The sequence below is a fragment of the Sphaeramia orbicularis genome, chromosome 4, assembly GCF_902148855.1.
Source record: "Sphaeramia orbicularis chromosome 4, fSphaOr1.1, whole genome shotgun sequence".
NCBI classification, from domain to species: Eukaryota; Metazoa; Chordata; class Actinopteri; order Kurtiformes; family Apogonidae; genus Sphaeramia; species Sphaeramia orbicularis.
The window spans coordinates 19,327,555-19,349,221 of NC_043960.1; the positions used below are offsets into that span (position 1 = coordinate 19,327,555).

At 36.6% G+C, this 21,667-nt stretch overlaps 2 protein-coding genes across 7 annotated transcripts in view; one reads left to right on the forward strand and one right to left on the reverse strand.

Annotated features, from left to right (window-relative positions):
* Nucleotides 1-1,458: 1,458 nt before the first annotated feature.
* On the forward strand, nucleotides 1,459-11,936 carry tbc1d7 (TBC1 domain family, member 7). 4 transcript variants are annotated; one of them, XM_030133017.1, is made up of 8 exons: nucleotides 1,459-1,662; nucleotides 1,790-1,949; nucleotides 4,369-4,449; nucleotides 5,172-5,362; nucleotides 7,065-7,202; nucleotides 8,849-8,994; nucleotides 10,168-10,297; nucleotides 11,414-11,936. In XM_030133017.1, the coding sequence occupies exons 2-8, from the start codon at nucleotides 1,838-1,840 to the stop codon at nucleotides 11,498-11,500; spliced, it is 885 nt and encodes a 294-aa protein (XP_029988877.1). In that variant the 5' UTR covers nucleotides 1,459-1,662; nucleotides 1,790-1,837; the 3' UTR covers nucleotides 11,501-11,936. The 4 variants fall into 4 exon arrangements, with proteins under 4 accessions (XP_029988877.1, XP_029988876.1, XP_029988875.1 ...); XM_030133016.1 differs by having other exon boundaries at nucleotides 1,801-1,949; XM_030133015.1 differs by having other exon boundaries at nucleotides 1,808-1,949.
* A 946-nt stretch (nucleotides 11,937-12,882) lies between these two features.
* The window catches only part of phactr1 (phosphatase and actin regulator 1), a 60,788-nt gene continuing 52,003 nt past the window's right edge, over nucleotides 12,883-21,667 (reverse strand). For all 3 annotated transcript variants that reach the window (XM_030132502.1, XM_030132501.1, XM_030132500.1), the window contains exons 8-13: nucleotides 20,186-20,342; nucleotides 16,062-16,117; nucleotides 15,913-15,974; nucleotides 15,404-15,544; nucleotides 15,238-15,314; nucleotides 12,883-14,241 (exon numbers count right to left, since the gene is read on the reverse strand). In XM_030132502.1, the coding sequence (XP_029988362.1) occupies nucleotides 14,226-14,241; nucleotides 15,238-15,314; nucleotides 15,404-15,544; nucleotides 15,913-15,974; nucleotides 16,062-16,117; nucleotides 20,186-20,342 (509 nt within the window). In that variant the 3' untranslated portion in view covers nucleotides 12,883-14,225. The remainder of the gene's footprint in view (nucleotides 14,242-15,237; nucleotides 15,315-15,403; nucleotides 15,545-15,912; nucleotides 15,975-16,061; nucleotides 16,118-20,185; nucleotides 20,343-21,667) is intronic.

The following is a 21,667-nucleotide window of genomic DNA, read 5'->3' on the forward strand; positions in this document are numbered from 1 at the left end:
AAACTTCAAAAATTCAAGTACAGTGTTTTTTTGGCTAAACAGGAATCATGATAATAAAGTAATGAAATATTGACCATCATTAGTTCATCATTGTATACACAATTTGACCACCTTAACATATCATACATGATAATATTTAGTTAATCCAGATTGCGAAAGGTGGTTGAAAAATGTTTACTTCCACCAGGTTCTAAATTTAGCATAATTGGACTTAAAAATCTTGAAGTGCAATATCTTTAGCAACCATTTCTGACCCATGACTTTAAAATATGCACATGGGCACTATTGTTTTTTAAATGATTTGAATATCATTTCTATATCAGGCACATATACAACATATAAATGAATGAAATGCATTACTTTACATTTATGTTTCTCTAATATACTGTAAAGTTTACAGTATGTTAGAGAAATATATACTTCAAAAAATATATTTCAAAATTGGGAGGACTGTGAAGGATCTGAAAGCAGTCTTCTTTTTCAGTTTTTCTTGTGCAATATAATGCTGTTGACCAGTCTACAAGTAAAATGCCTCCACAACGAAAGTAATTAAACGTTACCGGGTTTAAGTCACTAAGAAAAATTAAGCCAAAAATGTTGGTTGGTTGGAGATTCCAAGATAAATCAAAATGTGAAATTCTAAGAATTAATGAGTGAATGGATTTTACTCAAAAGGAATGTTTGACTCAGAGCCACCAGATCTACTTCAAAACACTGCCTGCATATTACAACGCATTCATTATTTCTAGCGCAAGATTTATAACTCTATTGTATAAATGTACATAAACCAATATGTAGAAGTTTAATGCTTCATGATATACACTGAAAACATAACCACCACATCTGTAATTTGTTTTCCAGTTCATCTTATTAAAGTATGTAAGATTTTTGCACATTTAATCTTTGAGGCAGATTAAAAAAAACAAAACAAAAAAAATAGACACACAAGCATATACTTTTGTTGTTAGTCAATGCTGTTTAGTAAAATTTTCACTAACCCTTGTGACATCTGTCAGGAAATGTCCTTCTAAGGTACATTAAGTTTACTTGAGGTTATGCATACAGCTATTCATAACGAACATAAACATTGGTGGGCCAAGTGTAGGAATGAAAATAATTAACCTATGCTAACTGTTATAGTGTTTTTAACAGTGTGGTGAAATTAAAAACATATAAACATACACAAACACACCTAATTGAAAACATACCTCTCAAATTTGAAGGTGGGGTAGCAGGAAGTTTAAGCACTTTCAAAATAAAGATATATGTAGTGAGTGTATCACTTAAAGTGCATTTTCTGCCAAAAAAATAAGCAAAATAAAACACTTTTGGATATTAATTAGTATTAATGTCCATTTTGCTGTTCATATGCCTTTGTAAACCAATATGTACGCATTTACTGCCGTTAATCATTTTATTTTGGTAGTTTCGCCCAACGTCTTTCCGGGGTACGTAAGCACAACGTCACTAGTAGCAGCATGTTTTTGACGTTAGCATGTAGTTCAAGAGGGATTATTGGCACTTTTATTATACCACTCGGCTAAATGTCAGTACAGTTGTATTTGTTTAGCAAAATCAGTTGCATTTTGTGACTAATAGAAGATAACCTGATGTAGCTAATGCCAACTACCTAGCTAACGGAGCTAAAACACAGCACAACAGGTAAGAGCTTCATAAATAGACATAGCTAGCTCTGGCTGTGACTATTACCTATGCTCTATTTTCAGACAGAGAATACTGATGACATTACTGAAGTTGAATTTGTGCTAAAATAATGAAATCTTCAATGTAAACCTGGAGTTTGAAGGGTTTTTGCGACTGCTGTGTAGATGTCACCATGGCTGATGACCCGCAGAGAAATTTCCGCTCCGCTTATTATGAAAAAGTTGGGTTCAGAGGAGTGGAGGAGAAGAAATCACTGGAAATACTGCTGAAGGATAATCCCTTAGGTGGGTATTCATCATTGAGCACACATGGGAGCTGAATGACACAGGGGGCATGGATAGTATTGTGCTCCCTGCAGAGTAAACTTACTTCAGTATCATACGTTTCACCTTAGTATTGATACATAGGTTAACGCCTTTTCAGAAACTTAGTACCATTAGACCAGGGGTGTCAAACTCATTTTAGTTCAGGGGCCACATTCAGCTAAATTTGATCTGTAGTGGGCCGAACCAGTAAAATAATAACATAATGATGTATAAATAATGTCAACTCCCAACTTTTTCTCTATGTTTTCGAGCAAAAAACGTACATTATGAACAGGTTTACATCTATAAACTATCCTTACAAACAATGTGAATAACATGAACAAACTGAAAAAATAAGTGTAATTTTAACAATATTCTTCCTCAGTTTATCATTTGCACATGTACATTATAACTTCCAGATCGCAGTGGATCTACAAAAACACAAAACATTTAGTAACAGGTAGAATATTGTTAAAATTGCGCTTTCTTCTCTTAAGACATTTCAGGTTGTTCATATTTGTTCAGGTTATTCACGTTTTTGTGAAATTAAAATAAATAGTGTAAATACATGAAAATATTTACATTTACAAAGAGAAAAAATTGGAGTTGTCATTATTTATAGGTTATTATGATAGTATTTTACTGGTCTGACCCACTTGAGATTGAATTGGTCTGAATGTGGAACCTGAACTAAAAGGATTGTTAATATCTTACTGTAATTTTTGCATTTCACAAATTCATCAAAAATTTACAGTTTTCATTATTTATATGTTATTATAATAGTGTTCTACTGGCCTGATTTAGATTGAATTGACCTAAAATGATTGTTAATTTCTTCAGTGTCATTTTTGCTTTTCACAAATTCATCCCAAGGCCCGGACTGGACCCTTTGGCGGGCTGGATTTGGCCCCCGGGCCGCATGTTTGACACCTGTGCACTAGACTTTTATCCACAGCACTTTGTAAAAAACAAAAAACAAAAACCCTGTAATAGTAAGCAAAACATTGGTGTCACTAATAATACAGTTTTCTGTGGTAACTCCACTGAGTCACTACAGTGTTGCTACTTTTGCGGCATTTCCCAAATGATTTTTTTCTATTTACCCTTTCTTTTTTTTTTAATTAACTTTCTTTATTGGAAGCAATTTCACATGCAGCAGCATAACAGTGCAATGTGATAAAAAGGACTTCCATTCTTTTATTTTTCTTTTTACCCCTCCCACAATCTCAGCCTACCCAAAAGACAATTCTAAATGTAAATCCAATATTGACATGTGATCAGTACAGAATAGATACAACAATTGTCTAATTAAGAAAAATAAGTAGCTAAAATAAAACAGAAAAAAAAGGTGGGAGGGGCTCAGTCATCACAATCAAGCAGAGATGTCAAGGTTTCAGTATAATTTAAGAGAGGTCTCCAAGTTTTTTCAAATGACTTTAAGGAGCCATTGAGGGAAAATCTAAGCTTTTCAAGTCTAATGGACAGTAACAGCTTTTCCACCCACCTGCTATGAGATGGAGGTTGAGGGTATTTCCAGTTGAGTATGAGATGCCTGGCCAATAGAGTGGCAAAGGCAAGAACAGTCTGTGTGACTTTAGAGGTAAAAGACTGCAGGGGGGCACCAAACAGCCAATAGAGGATCTGGAGAGATACTAGTGTTATATGCTATGTAAAGAGTTTTGAATATTTCAGACCAAAATGTGGCTATTTACCCTTTCTTAAGTGATTTATCATCATTTATTATAATATTATCCTCTGTATTTTGTAGTTCTTCAGTAAAAATCTGTTTTTTTCCCATGTTTCATTTACTGATTATACAGATGTTCATAGAAGCTCAGATTAAAGGTAACTGTCATAATATAAGAAACAGAGAAAAATTAAGAAAACTTGACTTTTTCAACAAAATTTATCATTAACTGAACATAAACCAAGTGTCTCTAAACACAGTTATTTATCAAACTCCATGGATTTTACTGGTGAATTGATGTTGTAGAAGATGATGGTGTTTCTATGTTCTCTGCGGAGCCTCTGAACGTTCAAATGGGTCATATCTGATGACCATGAAAAGATGACAAACTGTATTTAACAGCAATTATTTACATGTATTGATAGGTTTAATGGATCAGAAGTTATTAAACATTTTATACTGGTAGATGATTTTGGTCACCAGTAGTTGTTTGGGTCTTTATGGGTTAACAAAAAGTATATTTCCTCTTACATAGCTCATTAAATTTGTATCCACATTCATATTTGATAGTCTAAAGAGCTCCACAACTTGGGATATTTTTTGTGATAAGCACTGGACACCTTTGTTTTAATAACACTTGACAAGTTAGAGCTTAGACCTTTGTTACACTGATCACACAACTTAATAATATTATGATTTTCACCTGAACAGATGTAGAGAAGCTGAGCACCTTCAGTCAGCGGTTCCCCCTCCCGTCCATGTATCGGATCCATGTGTGGAAAGTACTGCTTGGTAAGAAATGACCAGATCCACAGAGAGGGACAGTGTGCAAATAGAGTGGGTGATTAGAACTGTGACTAAACAATCCAAAAAAAGGATCAGCAAATATTTAGATGGATGAAGAATGAACATGTCTTAAATGTAAGATTTTATGTTTTTCTCTAGTTTTGCTGTTTTTTTCTTTTTTATCTTTTTTATTGATGAAATCATTGAACAATTAATTAACATCCAGTGTCCTCTTTTTTATGCTTTTTATTATTATATTATGTTCAGATTTGGGATGTTCAGTATTATGTTAATATAACATACACTGATGCCCATAAAGTTGGAAAAACATATTAAATACCTCTTTTCATGAAATGGTTGCGACAATGTGATTTATTCTTGGTAGATAAAGCATAACTGGGACTCAGTATATAATGACTGCATCTGGTCAAAGGTGATTACTGATCTGTATAGACAGAAATATTTGTCTGAAAATAAAATTATTCCACCCTTATGGACAACAGTGTATTTTAGTCTTGCATTTTTCATGAATCCTCTACCTCCAGAAAAAATATAACATTAACAAAACAAAATCAAGGTCTGGATTTGTTGGACTGTCGCACTCACAAATACTTAGTAATCCTCACAACCAAATCAAATTCAACTACTTCACAAACATTACATTTGCTCCTTTAAATTTTCCAATCTAGTGGGGATAAACTCTGATTCCCACTCCTGTGTCACTGCAGGCATCCAACCCCCCCACAGCGACTCTCACGCTCTGGTTGGAGGTTATAGGAAGGAGCAGTATCAGGATGTGTTGGAGGCTCTGGAGGTGATGAGATACATCAGTGCATCCACACCCTCGACCCACGTCTACCTGCGCATGTTCCAGCTGGAGAGCCAGGTTCTTCCACGATGCTCTGAGACGTCCCCCCCGGTAAGACAATGGTCACTGTTAAGCTGGTGTTCATTCTATACAGAACTGTATAGAAACCACAAGATAAAACATCCAATTTATCAACGAAGTGCAGTTTTTTCTGTAGTTTTAACCTAAATTCCCAAAAAGCAGATTTATCTTTCTATCTATTTCTAGCTATCTTTTCATTTCCATTTTGAAATGAAGTACATATCCCCTGGTTCACAGTAGATATAATGATTTCTGTTTGTGGTACCTGCTATGTTGTGTACACTTTGGTTTTACAATTAGTGATTGACTAATACAGGGCTTTCAGTAGCTGCTGATTATAAACAGAGCAGGAAGCCCATGGTTATAGGGATTATATACAGTATTGAAATTCAGACTCACATCAGAAGGGGGAAGTAGTGTACCTGAAAACACAACTACCAAAAAAAAACAATGATTTACCACTATGTATCCACAGACTGCATCACTCACTGAATTAAGTCTTAATGTTTACACACACCTGAATTATGGTATCATGAAGTTTTCTTCTTCAAGCTAAAACTCATAGTGGGTTATTTTGACAGTCAAAATAATACTGTGTCTTATAATCTTCACATACTGCATTAGCTGATAGTTTACATTATAGCTCTGTTAGCTTAGCTTTGGTTTTACACAGAAAACAAACACAGTAAAACCACAAATCATCTGTTTTCTGTACAGTTTGTGTAGTCAGTAGTAGCACTACAGATCAAAGGATCAACTTAGCATAGATAACGTAACATAACCACTTGAAACTTAATATCTTCACAAGCTATGTAATTAAACTTACACGTAGAAGAGACACTGATTTCAGCATCAAACTCCATTCTTTTTGTATAGAGGTATGTCCAGTGGTGCAACATTGTGTCTAGCTTTTATCAGTTAGTCTTTTTGTTTGACTCTAAAAGTTGTTTTTTAATGGTTCTCGTCCCAGAGGTAGTTTTCCAAAGCATGGGAGACTGGCAGAGTGACTCATTACTCCCTCTAGTGGTCACATGAATCCCTTGGACCATAGCTGTAAATCAGGGCTGTCCAAATCTGGGCCTTGAGGGCTGGTATCTTGCATATTTTAGATATTTCCCTCTTCCAGTACACCTGGAAGCCATTACATTGTTGTCAGGCTTCTGCAGAGCATGATGATGAGCTGATCATTAATTGTTCCAGGTGTGCTGGAAGAGGGAAATATCTCAAACATGCAGGATACCAGCCCTCAAGGACTGGGTTTCGACACCCCTGCTGTAAAAAAAAAAGAAAAAAAAATCAGTTCATATCCATAATTCAGCACAGTGTGTCTTTGGCATAACTTCAGATCTCTTTACTCTAATCACTGCTGATAATTTAGGTAATTTTTAAAATGTTTGAAAGTAGAAATACTTCACATTGCCCCTTTAATATAGTATAATGCAGATATTATTTTGGTGCATTTTTGCATCAAATTACATATAAATTATTAGTGTGTATAACTGTGTCTGTTTGCTTTAGTAGATTGATTCTGTCATATGTCTGCAGTGCATTTATTGTATGTCTTTTAAGAAGTATCAGTTTAATAAATGTCCATAGACTGGTAATAAAAATAACATTTGTAAGGAAAAAAGTAGTCAATGAAAAGCCTCAGTCAGCAGCTGTTGTCGATTCGCTCAGAACAGCATCACTCACCATTATCTGTAATGATTTATAATGGTTTGTTTAAATGCAGGATGAGGAGAATGAAGACTTCCTGTCCATCAGTCGAGCCATGGAGGAGATTGTAGATGATCCCATCGACTGCTATTGGCTGATTAAATGTTTTGTGAATCAGTTCCACTCAAAGTTTGGAGACTCACTACCTCATCTAGTAAGTGAATTTAGCTCAGTTGTGACTTCAACTGAGTCAGGGTTGAGTAAAACTGATCACGGCTGTTTATCTTCTATGGGGAGGGTCAGATATGGTTTGATATGATGATGGGCTACCACCTGTGACTTCTGCCTGACCAGAATTAGCCTGACAGATCTGAAAATATTGACTTTTTAATTGCTTCTATCAGTTGATTTCATTTCATATTGTTTATGAAACATGCAGATGGTTGCTCTGAGCACAAGAAATATCAGATGAACTGTTGTTATTCACTTTTAACATTAATATTTATTTAATGAGCCAGATAGACCTTGTACATTCAACAGATTCTCACAGCTGTAATAATAATAATGAATAATAGATTGGATTTATGTAGTGTTTTTCTTTTCGAGGAACTCAAAGTGCTTACACTGAATCCATTATTCATTAACTCTACAATTACACAGTGTGAGTGACTCTGGTGGGAAGGTGGGTGGAGTGTCTTGCCCAAGGACACAATGGCACTTGACTGAGATGGAGCAGGATTCGAACTGCCAACCAACCCTTTGGTTATTGAACGACCTGCTCTGCCTCCTGAGTCACACCTGTGTCCTGAGACTCTACACCATCTGTTTAACTACAAACACACCTGACAATGATAAACAAGGAATTTAGCTGCTTCTGGGAAGGGACATGATTGTGTGACATTAGTCGCTTTTCCACTGGACAGATGCGCAAAACTTTACAGATATTTACTAAATGTCGAAATGTTGTTTTTTCCATTAAATCACAAATGCGATGATTTGTTTATTTATTAGCACGAGATGACACGAGACGTCCTTCCATAAACATGGCGATGAATGTAAATATCGTGTTGATTTACAGATATATTCATTATTAGTATATATTACCCTTCTATCCCTGTACTAAATTAAAAAATTATTTGGTTTCCTGGTGTGTCCACACATACCGCGTCATGTTTCTTTTAAAACTCCTCTTCGCTTGTTGTAACGTCTGTCAACATCTGGTTGTTTTTTATTCACATGACTCTAGTTACGGAAAAAGGTCTTTCCATTGCAGTTTTGTGTGATATAATAATAAGTAATAATAATAATGGATTAGATTTCTATAGCACTTTTTTGGACACTCAAAGCACTTTATATTATTGACCCATTATTCATTCCAATTTACTAATTGCACTACGCCCGTAAAACCACCTCTTGGCAGCGCAAAAACTTGTAATTGAAAAACAAGAGGTTTGGCGAAATAGTCTTTTCCATTAGGTACATTTTTATGCTCAAATTATATTCACGCAATTTGAGGGTCAATGGAAAAGTGACTACTGACAGTGAAATTGGCCTAGCCTGTTTTTTGTAAAGAAAATGAGCTAAATCTTCTTATGATCACTCTATTTTATAGTGCATAATGGTGGCTTTGTAGATATTGAATTGGTTTTCCGGGTATTTTAATGGCCAATTTAAAAAATCAAAACGATAAACAGATGAAATCTCTAAATATGACAAGTCTTCTAATTACTCTGGCCACCACTCTACATAACTGACAATCAGATACTGAAAACGGAGCTGAATGGGTGTGATCAGGTGAATTTTTAGAAGTTCAGAGTTGTGGTGCAGTGAATAAAAACCTTGTTGTCTGTGCCGTTGCAGCCAAAGAGCCTGGAGCACTATCTGAGTCAGGAGGAGCCCCGGCTGCTGAACCACCTGAAGAACACTGGAGCTTTAGCCCAGCTGCCTTACAGCCTCTGGTTCAGACGCTGCTTCGCTGGCTGTCTGCCCGAGTCCAGCCTGCAGAGGTCAGTGCACTGTTCAGCACAGAACTGGGTCACAGTTTCACTCTGGTTCACTTCAACCAATCCTGCAGATCCTTAAACAGTTGACATTTCAATAATCTGTATTGTAAGCTTTAAGATTTTCTAAATATGTTTTTGACAGGTCTTAAAAATTCATTAGATGCAGTGCCTTGCTGAAGAATCACATTTCAAGCCACATGTGCTTTAATTCCCAAATTAGAGACAGGGTATGAAGGAACTAATTTGAATGTCTTAGTCAATTTCATTCTGAGATAATAAGATATTATTTGATCTGGTGAGTGGTTTTCTTTCCAATCTAGAGCATATGTGATTAATTTCTCACCCCTTACCCTGCACAGTAATAATTACAGGCCTGTTTTTTAATGAGGTGGTTGGTCTTCAAAGGTACTTACGTTAAAGTAGATACTGATACATTTTTTTCCCCCGTGGGAACATTCATTCTTGTTTTTTACAGCTCGGTCTGAAATCTGACGAGAGGAAACATGTTTAACACATTTTTTCAGCGTAACTCTGTGTTTAGTCTCAACCCGTTTGTTGTCCAAACACATCAGAAAACATTTGAAGAAACCTTTTTTCAGTTTCCTCTTGTTGATCCGCTGGCTGCCTGTTGAGTCTTTGAGTAGTGATGGGATAATTAAGATGGTTTTTGTGAAAAATTAAGAGGAATGATTTTATTCATCTGAGTATAGGCTGGTATGAAGTCAGAACAAGGTTTGCAGATCTTAAAATCCAATTTTCTGAATTTTAGACCTTAAAATTGTCTTTGGATGGGTTTAAAAAAAACTGATCGGATTATGAAGGCTAAATACTCGCTTGAATGACAATTAATGCAAGTAATTTATTATGGCACTTTTCTTCTCATCCATTTTTGTACATCCACCCATAAGAATGTAAAAGACCTCAAAAAGTTTTAAATGTACGTCATTGAAACCCTTCAGTAACCATGACTTTGAGACTTTATGTAAATGTATTATGTGGCCCAGATGGAAGAGAAATGCCTATATTAAGTCAGTCCCACAAAAAAGGGAATAATTTTGTGCAAACATGCTCTAATTCAGCAGGTTGAATACCAGACCTCCACATGGATGAGATAAACCTGGTATTCATTTATACAAATGACTTCAGTGTTTTATTCTGCTTTGATTTGTCTTTCAGAGTTTGGGACAAAGTGATCAGCGGCTCATGTAAAATCCTGGTGTTTGTTGCTTTGGAGATCCTGCTGAGCTACAAGCTTGTGCTGATGGGCATCAACAGGCCAGAGGGTGTGGTCAAGTTTCTGTGTAATGTGAGTAAAGCACAAGAGCACTTTTACATTTTGACATAAGGTGGTGCAGTGGTTAGCTATCGCCTCACAGCAATAAGGTCCTAGGTTCAATATCAGGGTCTTCTTGAACATGCAAAAGTACAGTGTAGAGTTTGCAACAGAGTGGACCTCGTCATTCATCCACTTCTTGTAGCTCCTCTTTGTTGCTCCATTTTCCGAATGATCAAAACACAAAGTGAAGATTGTAGAAATGGAATAAACACAGATAAACACTAGCTAATACATTGTGAGTCAACATGAGTGCAAAACGCTGCAAGTGTGTTCCACCAATCAGCGTTCCTCCCTCAAGAAATTTGGGGAGTCTGAAAAGTCCTACTCCCTACGAGGGACTTTTTTCAGGGAAAGTTTGGGGTTCAGGGAAATGCTTTTTTTTGTTTGTTTTTTCTCGGTTAATTTCAGTGGAAACACGCCAAGGTTTTTCAAAATCCCAGGTAAAGTTGAAGTTTCTGGTGAACTTCGTCGCCTGGAATTCAAATGGCATCGCCTGAAGTTTCTAGTAATTGATTAAAAAAAACAAAAAAACTTACTAATGAAAAATATATGGTGAGTTGACAGTCCCAATACATAAAAGACAAACTGTGAAGCTGAAACTGAAGCACTGTGGTACTGTTTATCTGTCAAATGTTCATTGTGGTCAGTTTCAGATGCTGCAGCTCTTTCATAATTCATAGTTTGAGTTACTGTTTGTTCAGTATTAATTGTCAGCCTTGTAAATCCAAGCTGGACTGACTGTACATATCCTGACCAAAGAAAATAAAATTCTCACTTTGTGCAGTAATCTACACCTAGCTTTTCTGCCTCTGTCCAGAATAATATACATTATATAGACTAAATGTCATCTAAAATTAACGTTTATTTGCAACATAGTATAGCAAACTATTACATGATCAAAAACAAATTCATTTTAGCAAAAAAAAGAAAGTCTCAGTTTTGAATGTCTGGGGTCGTCAGGAATTTGATGTTAAAATGGGGTCATGAGCCAAAAAAGGTTGGGAACCACTGGGTTAATATAAAACAAATTCTTTCACATTTTAGACAGTAGTGTTTTTGTTTTACTTATTAAATTCTTTCTTTCAGATTCCCCAGGAAAACACAGATGCCATTGTGACTAAAGCCATCGACTTGTGGCATAAATACTGTGGTACGCCAATGCACGCCGTATAGACACATGGACCCTCAGATGTCGCTGGAATCCCATAGACTTCACCACGAAACTGAACTGAAATCTCATATTCACTGTGGAGAAGTCTGAGGAACATTTTTCCACATCAACACGGCAAGTCACAGCTTCTCTTAAGAGTCTAAAACTGGAGACATCTGTTGGAAACATCAGGCTGATCAGTGGAGAGAAGTGATTCCAGGTGTCAAACTCTCCTGGATGGATCATCAGAGCAAGAGATTAACGACGGTGTGTTAACCTGGCGCAAGATGACTCCCAAGATGTGTTTCAGTACCAAACACACCATCATAGAGCTAAAGTGGAAAACACTCTGCCTCAGCTTGAGGGGAAGTCAGTAACCATGGCAACAATTCTGGTTTTTATACCCTATGAAATAAAATGTTACACACTAAAAAATAAAACAACTCTATTACAGCTTGATGGGTCAGAGTCCTGTTCACGTCCCCTGTTCTGTTGTGATCACTTTCCTCCATTTTTGTTTTGTTTATACAAATTTCCAGCCTGCATCTATTTGTAAGAACAGTGTTCTATTCACAAAAAAAGTTGACCTAAAGAGTGTGATTTGAAACAATGTGAATTAAAGAGTGTAATATGAAACAATATATAATGTCACACTACAGATCAGTCAAATCATTAGTAATCAATGTTAAGATTAACTAGTTTTTTTACTTACTGAATATGTGTTCATTAGTAGTGGTCACAGATTACAATTTAGCCATTTAATAACGTAATGATGTTACATGTACTTAGCTACTCTCAATAATCAAGCCAAATTTTAAACTGTTCATGAGGCTGCGCAGGCTTTATGGTATTCTGGGGCTACAGTATTTTATTTTATAGGATTTGCGTGCATATCCTGTAACAGTAGAAAGTCAGGTTGTATCATACAGGGTTCCTGCGGGGTCTTAAAAAGTCTTGAATTTATCTTAACGTCTTTAAAAGGTAGTAAAGTTGATATGATAGGTCTGAAGTTATGTTGCCATAAAGTTGTTGTGTTTAAAGGTGTCTGTTAAATGTCCAAGCTGCAAAGAAAGTAATGTTAGTCGACTCAGTTCCACCAATTCCAACTCAACCCTATTTATATTGACATTATAAACCAATTATCAGTAACTTTTCAGCCCCTGGTGAGAAATGACTTGGAACAGTGGGAATCAAAACATTAAATACATTTTCCTAAATTCTAAGAGTCAAATTTTTGCCAGTATAGCTGTGAAATAGGCTGTGAAATGGGCATTAAATTCTGTTCTAAGTAGTCTTAAAAGTCTTAAATTTAAATTGTAGAAACCTGTAGGAACCCTGACCATAGACATCACTGACGAGTCCTAATACCTGTAGCAGAAGGAGAAAGCTGGAGGACGAGAGCTTGTGAACTTATTGTTTTTTAATAAGTTTCTTTCTTTAAGAAACTGCATACATTGTAAAGACTCACAATAACTTAATACTCACATGCAGTTTTTCTGCTTTACAAAAAAACATTTGAAAAGTCTGGCTTACTTTCTCTGCTATGTACATATCTTAGAATTCTGAGAATAATTTTCTCTTAAAACACTTTGTACACAAGCGCACACACATACGTACACTCAGACGCACATACAACTTCAAAACAACCAACCAGTTCTCCAAGTAACATGGTCAGAACTGCCAATCGTGTACCTTACATGGACTGTAAACAATAAAAAAATGAAACTAAAGTGAGTCTGGGACAGTAAGAAAAGAAAAAGGCGACTTTCTTGTAATTCAGAGTTCAGCAACATTTTACTGTGTCTACAGATAACTGTATCAAACAAAACAAGTTTAATTTGGCAACTTTGAAATCCCTGTAAACGACACTGGAGGCACAGCGACAGCAGGTTACTGAACTCTAAACAGCACGAGGTGCATTCAAGACCGCCACTTCCACAGCAAGTCTAGTTGCTTTGGTTTCAAATAGGGAATGTGACGTCTGAAAAGTGTTTGCAGCCCATAAACATGAAAAACAAGGAGGAACATCCGAGCTTATTGCTTAGTTGATGTGTGTGTTAAGATCCTAATTAATGCTGTTACTGGCTTTGTGGAGCATTTTGGGAGGATTTCAGGACATTTTGGCTTCAGATTCAGCTGCCTAACCACAGCATTTAGCTGTTGTAAAAATCTTTTCATTCATAGACATGTAATCTGCAGAATAAAATTGTGCTAAAACAAGCAACCCCTCAAAGCGAGGTCCAGTTGAGTAGGAGAATAAGCACATGATGAAAGTAAAAAAAAAATCCCTGTGAAAACAAACTGAAGTCCTACCTTCACCTCCAGCCTCACCAAATCAGGATTGGCAGAGATTGTGTTTAAAAAAAAAAAAAAAAAAAAGAAAAAAGAAGTTCCTGCCTGGTTCAGAAAGAAAAAAAAAAGTGCTGTAAAGTTAACATGTCGCCACCATTTCATTATCGTTTCATTATTAAAAAATGACAGTTAAAAGCTTTTGAATATCAAGAAGTCAGTTAAATCTCCACTGAGGAGACGCCAGCCGACAGTTTCATCCACCTCAAGAGTTTTCTTTAAAAATCACTCTCGTTTCCTGTGATGGCTCAAGTGCGCACGTGGCATCCAACGGCAGCCTATCGGTCTGAAGTCGACGCTGGAGAAGGGAGCAGTTAGCAGTTCGAGGGCAGCAGGTAGCAGAGTCGGAACGCTTGAGGCTTATGTAGGTCGACAGCCGAGGTCTGACTACGTTTTTTTTTACGGTCGATGGAACCTGCAGATAAAAGAAGAGTTTTCAGTCAGACAGCGTCGGCTCGTATGTCACTTGTACCTCATTTCAGCAGATGAACTGTAAAATCTGGTGGCCCCGTGTATTATTCAATAGCGGAAGAAGTATTCAGAATGTTTGTCACGTCCTTGTAACAACACATTATGTAAACATATGGGTTATGTAATAGATAAATATATTTTGAATGGCAATGAAAATTGTATCTTGAACTTGTGGAACAATACATACATACATACACACACACACACACATATATATATATATATATATATATATATATATATATATATATATACATACACACACACAAACATAAATTTAACTTGTTCCATTGGCAGATTTTTTGCTTAATTCAAAATTATTTTGCTTAATTCAAGCAAAAAATCTGCCAATGGAACAAGTGAAAATTATCTTGGTAAGATTTCTTGAAGTAAGACTTTCAAGATCTATTGTCTAAAAATAAGTTCTTATATCTCACTGAAAAGCTACTCTTTAGGTGATTATGTCTTATTTTAAATGTGATGAGATATTTTGGCTAGAAACGAGAAAAATACACTTGGTAAGATTTAGATTTTTTCCAGTGTATGATGAAATATTTTACATGATTGGATTTAGTGATAATTTAAGAATCCAATCCTATCCAACTTTATTTATAAAGCACTTTAAAACAACCACAGTGGACCAAAGTGCTTTACAGAAGAATAAAAGCACAATGCAAATTAATCAAAGTATTAAACATTAAAATAAAATAAAATAAAACAAGTTAAAATATAAAAACACACAAAATGGCAGCATCGCACAAGTGTTAAAAGGCCAAGGAGAACAGGTGGGCTTTAAGAAGAGATTTAAAACGGGCAAGGGGGAAGCCTGTCTGATATGCAGAGGCAGGTTAGAAGAATGTCAAACGTCATCATGTGTCCACAGTGCCCTTGAGCATTCCAGCCTCCAGAGTTGCTGATGCAGCTCCAGACTTTAACCCACCTGGTCAGGTGACGGCTGGACTCGTGCACCTCCATCTCTGTGCTTTTAAACTCATTGAGCTCCTTCCTGATGGCAGCCTGAGCAGGACAACACAAAGAAAATCAGCTTTGCATGCGTCTACCTAATTAAGCTCACGTTCGACCGCGCTCCGTTGTGTTAAATGAACCTTATCGGCCGCTGTTAGTCGAGTCCACGGCTTGTCCGCCCTCCTGTCGTAGTCCTGAGCCTCGGCGACCTCCACGTAGTCACTGAAGCGGATCAGGATCTTGGCCTCTCTCAGCTCTTCCACAGTGGGCCTCTGGCTGAGCTGCAGGTTTACAAGAGAAAGCAAAGGATGTTCGATGAGTAAAAGCCCAGCGATACATTCATTTTTTGATTGAAATGTAAAACTGTGTGATTTTGTGAACACTTCTGCTTGTGCCTTATATTCCTCTAACATTCCACATTTGCAATTAAATCTAATGATGTCTTCAACAGCTTTATGTCCCTATAATTAACACTCACATACACACACAGTGAGATCATGATGTAACAGAAAATACTGTCATAATTTCCTAAGGCTGCCAACTAAATGGTGACTGCACACGTCACCATGGCAACCCTTTCATATTTTTCCATTTGAGGTCACGAGGCCGAGTCTTAAAGTGTCCACGGATCAAAGTTGGCCCATCTCACCTTTCTGGATAAATGCCTTTTGATCTCCCTCTTCTCCTCCTGCTCCTCCAGACCGTTTCGAGCTGAAAACAGAACACGACGACATGATCACATGCAAAGATAATCGCTAGTTTTCTTCTGTTTGCATCAAACGGTTCGCCGTGACCTACGTTTGAGAATGTTCCTCTGTTCCAGCTCTTCTGCTGTCGGTCTTTGACTCAACCGCCTAGGGGGAGAAAAAAAAAACAGAACATATCTATTTAAGGAAATCTATTTTTATATGTTTTTATACTGTCAAATCACCATATTCACTGTGTTGGAATAATGTAAAGTCAGATAAGAGGCAGAATATGCTGACTGAGGATGTGGAGTTATATTTATGAGGCTGTATTGTGTGAATTTATAGTGTTTTGTGGCTCTGACAGGATGTATTGATTTGTGGAGTTGAATGTAAGAGTTTTATGAAGTGTCTGAGAAAAGGCCCTTCTGGTGAGGATTATCTTATATTTTATGAGAGGATGAGGAATGAAATATTCACTGTGATAATTTAAGTCATTTAAGTCAAATTGATTCCCACATAGGGTTGTTTATTAGCCGGTGCCAACAAAATTTGGATTTCACCCACATTTGATAAAATGCAGGGGAAGCACAGAAGAGCTTACGACAGAAAAAAAGACATTTAGAATATTATAAGGATGTTTCTGAGGATGGGACTGAAAGGCAAGACACAGAAACAGCTGGTAATTTTACAAAGGAGGGGCTGAAAAATTAGCTTCATGCTTTCAACTGGTTCATGTCACAGACCAGGACAAGTTATATTTAAATCACCCCTCCTTCCCTAGAGAAATAAATCCTGTCCAAATGGGTCTAAAAAGTGAGGACTAAAGGAGGACAGAAGAGCAGAGCGCTGCCAAACACCACAGATACTAATTTTTTTCTAACTGACCTCCGGCAGAGCCAAAATGTTGTCAATCTCTCCATGTAACATATGGAAAACGTCACCTTTTGAACAGCGCTTTATGGAATAAGTCAGCGAAATATGAGAAATTGTCACTTCATCTCCCATATTTTGTAATAAAAAGCTTGATCTCACTATATAATAAATTTCCCTGCATCTTAAAAAATATTTGCATGTTGTAATGTTTCTTACAAAACAAAGGAGTTGCTTAAAATATTACATTATATACTAACCAATCAAAATGGATGTCTTCATCTGTACGTTACAGTCCCATTCAATGCTGAATAAAGGTCAGTTCATCCCAACAGAAAGTTTTAATCGACATACTGTGAATGAACACTTTACAGGTGATGTAGCATCAGTGAATAAACAGGATGGACAGAGTGACAGCAAGAGAAAATTCAGAGTTAAACCTAGTGGATGGTGTGAAAACTTCAAAATAAGCAAGTGTTGCAGTTTAGTATAAACTGTAGGCTATAGACAAAAGTATTGGGACATACTGAATTCAGCTTTTTTTTTATTGCTAACGGGGGCTGGGCTACAAAATAAAAAAGAAAATGTCAAGATTTCACATTGCGATATACATGTTGCTTTGGTTTTTTAGCAGTCATTTTATTTTCACTATCATCCATACTTTCTAAACACTTCAGATTTAGTTTTTACATTATTTTACTCAACATCGAGTTGATCATTATAAATGTTTTATTTAAATGTCTAGATTTCTAATCTATATCCTATTTTCCATGAATAATAATTTTAAAACACAAAGTTAAAGATCATTTTGTTTCCTCACTGAGGGAAAAAAAGATATATTGATTAGACATTTATTGTGACAATTATGGGCAACAACTGACATGTACATCTTATCATAAAAGTATTTCAAATCAATAGGAATGGGGAGTCCTACAAGCTGTAGTTGTGGTGTGTCCCAGTATGTTTGTCCATATAGTGTAGTCTAGTGCAATAATCACTACATGCAGCTGTTAATATATAGAATGTAAACTTTAGTTCATGTTTGACAGTATGCCATTTTCAGTCCAGATGACTGAAATCCTGTTGTGTACTGTTTGCAGTTTAATGAGTTGATGTCCTACTTTTATACTCTGTTGATGCCATCTTAGGCTTGAATTGAATAAATATATGCTAATGCATTAGTAACTCATGATAAACACTGCATCAATGGCTAGTGCTACATTAACTGTCAAAGGTAAAGTGTCTTATATTTTTTAACTATGTCCTCTCTACTCAGTGAACGACAGAGAAAGCGGTGGTTGTGCAAGTAATTGAATGAATGTAAAGAGGGAGCGTGCTGGTAATGATATTAAAAGGTTAGGTTAAAGGTTAAAGGTTAACTCATTTTATTATTCCCACAGGGAAATTTGGTCTCTGCATTTTACCCATCCTATTACAATCGCAGCCCCTAACATTAGCGTTAGCTATCAGCACACTTGGAGCAGTGAGCTTCCATTGAAGGTGCTTTAGGACCAACTGCAGATCTTCTATTTTAGTCAAGGGCACTTTAAGGAGAATTAACCTGTGTATACCTGTTTTTGATGGCTGGGGAAACTGGAAGAAACGCATGTGGAGCAGAGAGAACAGGCAAACTCAAAACAGTAAGGCCCTGGTTGGACTAGGAATCAAACATGGAACCTTCTAGCTCCCCACTGCCCATGAACCCATTTCCTGCCCATTTTTACCTGGTTAAATCACGGGCATACATGAAAAAGCCATGAAACACAGACACTGTGCTCTAAAACACATGTAAACTTTCCCACAATTGCCAGCAAGGTTCTAAAGAGAATTAAAGCTGCAAGCGAAATTGAAAGGCCCTTGTCACGAGGCATGTCCAGTACAAGTATGTCCATCATTCAGCAGGTGGCGCTCTAGCACCAAATTTTAATGTCTTCTGATGAATGAGTGTAGGCCTGGGAGATTAACAACAGATTCAAATTTGAGCCAAATCAGTGTTGGTATGTCCAATCTGATGCAATTTTCGCAAAGGTAAATTTTTAGGGGGGCGCTACATTGCGAAATTTCAATTTTTTCTGATAAATAGGTGTAGGCCTGGGAGATTGACAACTGATTAAATTTTGTGCCAAATTGGTGTTGGTATGTCCAATCTGATGCAATTTTTGTAAAGGTGAATTTGTAGAGGGCGCTATAGTGTGAAATTTCAATGTCTTCTGACGAATGGGTGTAGGCCTGGAAGATTGACAACTGATACAAATTTGAGCCAGATCGGTGATTGTATGTCCGAACTGATACAATTTTTGTAAATGAAAATTTGTAGGGGGCGCTATAGTGGAAAATTTACATTTTTTCCGATAAATGGGTGTAGGATTGGGAGTTTGAATATTGATTCAAATTTGAGCCAAATCGGTGTTCGTATGTCCGAACTGAAGCAATTTTCGTAAAGGTACATTTCCGGAAAAACTTCGCAAACTTGGACCTCCTTGCACAAAAATGGTGACACCTATCCCAAAAAATTTGGCTCACTTTTGATGCCCCACTTCTGTAGATACTGTACACCAAATTTTAGGTCATTCAGCCAAACGCCCAAGGAGGAGATAGCTAAAATACGACATGAGGTCCTGGTCTGGCTTTACTCGGCCTAGGCCTAAATATGGCTTTCTGGTTGAGAGGCTTAGTGGTGTGTTTCGCCCAGAGTTTTGGCCCTCAGGCAGAACTGCCGTTTCACTAAAAGCAGTTTAGTTTTATATTCACCCTTTAATGTTCCACCTGCCAATGCAGCAGATTTTTTTTGGGCTGTAGGTACAAATATACTGCAAATATATGCGCACCCCGAGAAACACCCTGAACACGGCAAAACAAGAGGATAATAGAAAATACAGGCAGACGAAACGGTCTCTGCACGTTCATACATCCAAAGACACTATGTGCTATGAGTATACTGTTATTTTTTTCACTATACTTAAATGCATTTCTATATTTTTGCACATTTTTAATATGGAAACTTGTTTCATTACACATTGCTTCTGTGAACAGTGATAATGCCGTTTTTCATTCACCAGGCAGTGAAATAACTGATCAGCTGTCCCGAAAATAAAGCTCAGAATTTCCCTTCTCAGAGTTCAGTGTTAACTTCAGCGTTTGTTCATCCTGCTTCCTGAAACCGGCCCCTGATGGAGATGTTTGTTTAACGCCGAATGTCAATAAAAAAAAAAAAAGGAAATAAACCATCATACTACATCCTCTGCTGTCTGTTCACCTGGATTTCCTCTCTCAGCTTTAATCTGTCTCAGTCCAGATCTGTGGTATCATGTTTTGAGGCGCTCTGCAGAACTCAACCTTCATATAGATTGTTGTGTGTTGTACCTGGTTAGTTTCGTGGCTGTTTGCTGGCGGGACTCGAGCCTCTCCTGGTCCGACTGTAGTGGCAGGATGTTCTTCTCCTCCAGCTCCCTCTTCGATGGACGGTTACTCAGCTTTATCGCCAAAGAGTCTTTCCGTAGAACCTTCATGGCGAGTGTGCCTGAATTGATCATACGAGAAGTGAAATCGACGAGGCTCAGCTGTGCTAATCCTGGTTTTTACTGCTCTATAGATTCCCTTCTAGTCATTATTGTTCTTAGCTTTGTTGTCCCAATTTATTGCTCTTTTTGTGGCAGCTAATCTGATTGCTTTTTCCTGTCTTTTTTAATTGCTTTTCATTTTGTTTAAACAAACGGAACAAACAATGGATTAGAAAGTGGTAGAATTTAACAGAAATCAATCAATAGTGGATTTTTCTACATGTAGTGTAAAATATACTTTGGGCCGATTTTTACTTCTTGTTTTACTCCAAAGTCATACATTTTGGCGGAGAAGCATAATATTAAGGATCTGCCAGACACCTATATTTCATATAATTCTCTATCTCTATATACTCTATAACCCAATAATTGAATCTATCGCCATCTTTGTGATGACTCTTATAAGGAGATGATTTATTTCCTTGGTTTTACATTCTGCTCACAGCTCTTGCATAGTCCCTCTGACTTCTTTCTCAGCTGCTGAAAAACAGATCCTTATGATAATGGTCCTCATTTTGTACATTTCCCAGTGTCACATTGTCTAAATATAGCGCTGCACTGTTTTAGGTGACTCAGAACCTCAAAAATGTTTGTAACTCTTCCCATTCTTCACTGCAAAATGGGCAAATTATTTAATGACAATCCAAGAAAAGACGAGTATGATCAGTCTTTACCTCACAGGTTGTTTTGTTTACATATTGTTAGAAATACTGCATTTCTACAGGACTTTTTATTTGACTAAATTATTGCTATATAATAAATAATAATAAATATAATAAATTATTGCTGCCCCAATGTCAACTGAGCAGAAATAAAATACAGGGTGTCCCATAAGTTTCCATACATAGGAAAAATAAACGTTTCTTGACATAAACCATTTTTATTTATATAATATGCTGTATATGACTGCCATTTTGTCGGCAACACATTTCAATGAGTGTCTGCTGAAGAACTATAAAGAAGAAATATAAAGAAATACATGTTAGAACGATATATGTATGGAATGTATTACGTCTCCTATGTATGGAGACTTATGGGACACCCTGTATATGTCTTGTGATTTCTGACATCAGGAAAGAGAAAATATTTAAGTCTTTAAAATCTTATAACCTTTAAAGAAACTGAAATTACAAACATTTCAAATTTTTATAATTTTTAAATTATTATTATGATTGCTGTCATTCTTATTGTTGTCATTGTTGTTATTGTTTTCATTGTCATTATTGTTGTTATTGCTGTTGTTGTCATTGCCGTTATTGATGTTCTTTTCTGTTGCCGTTGACTT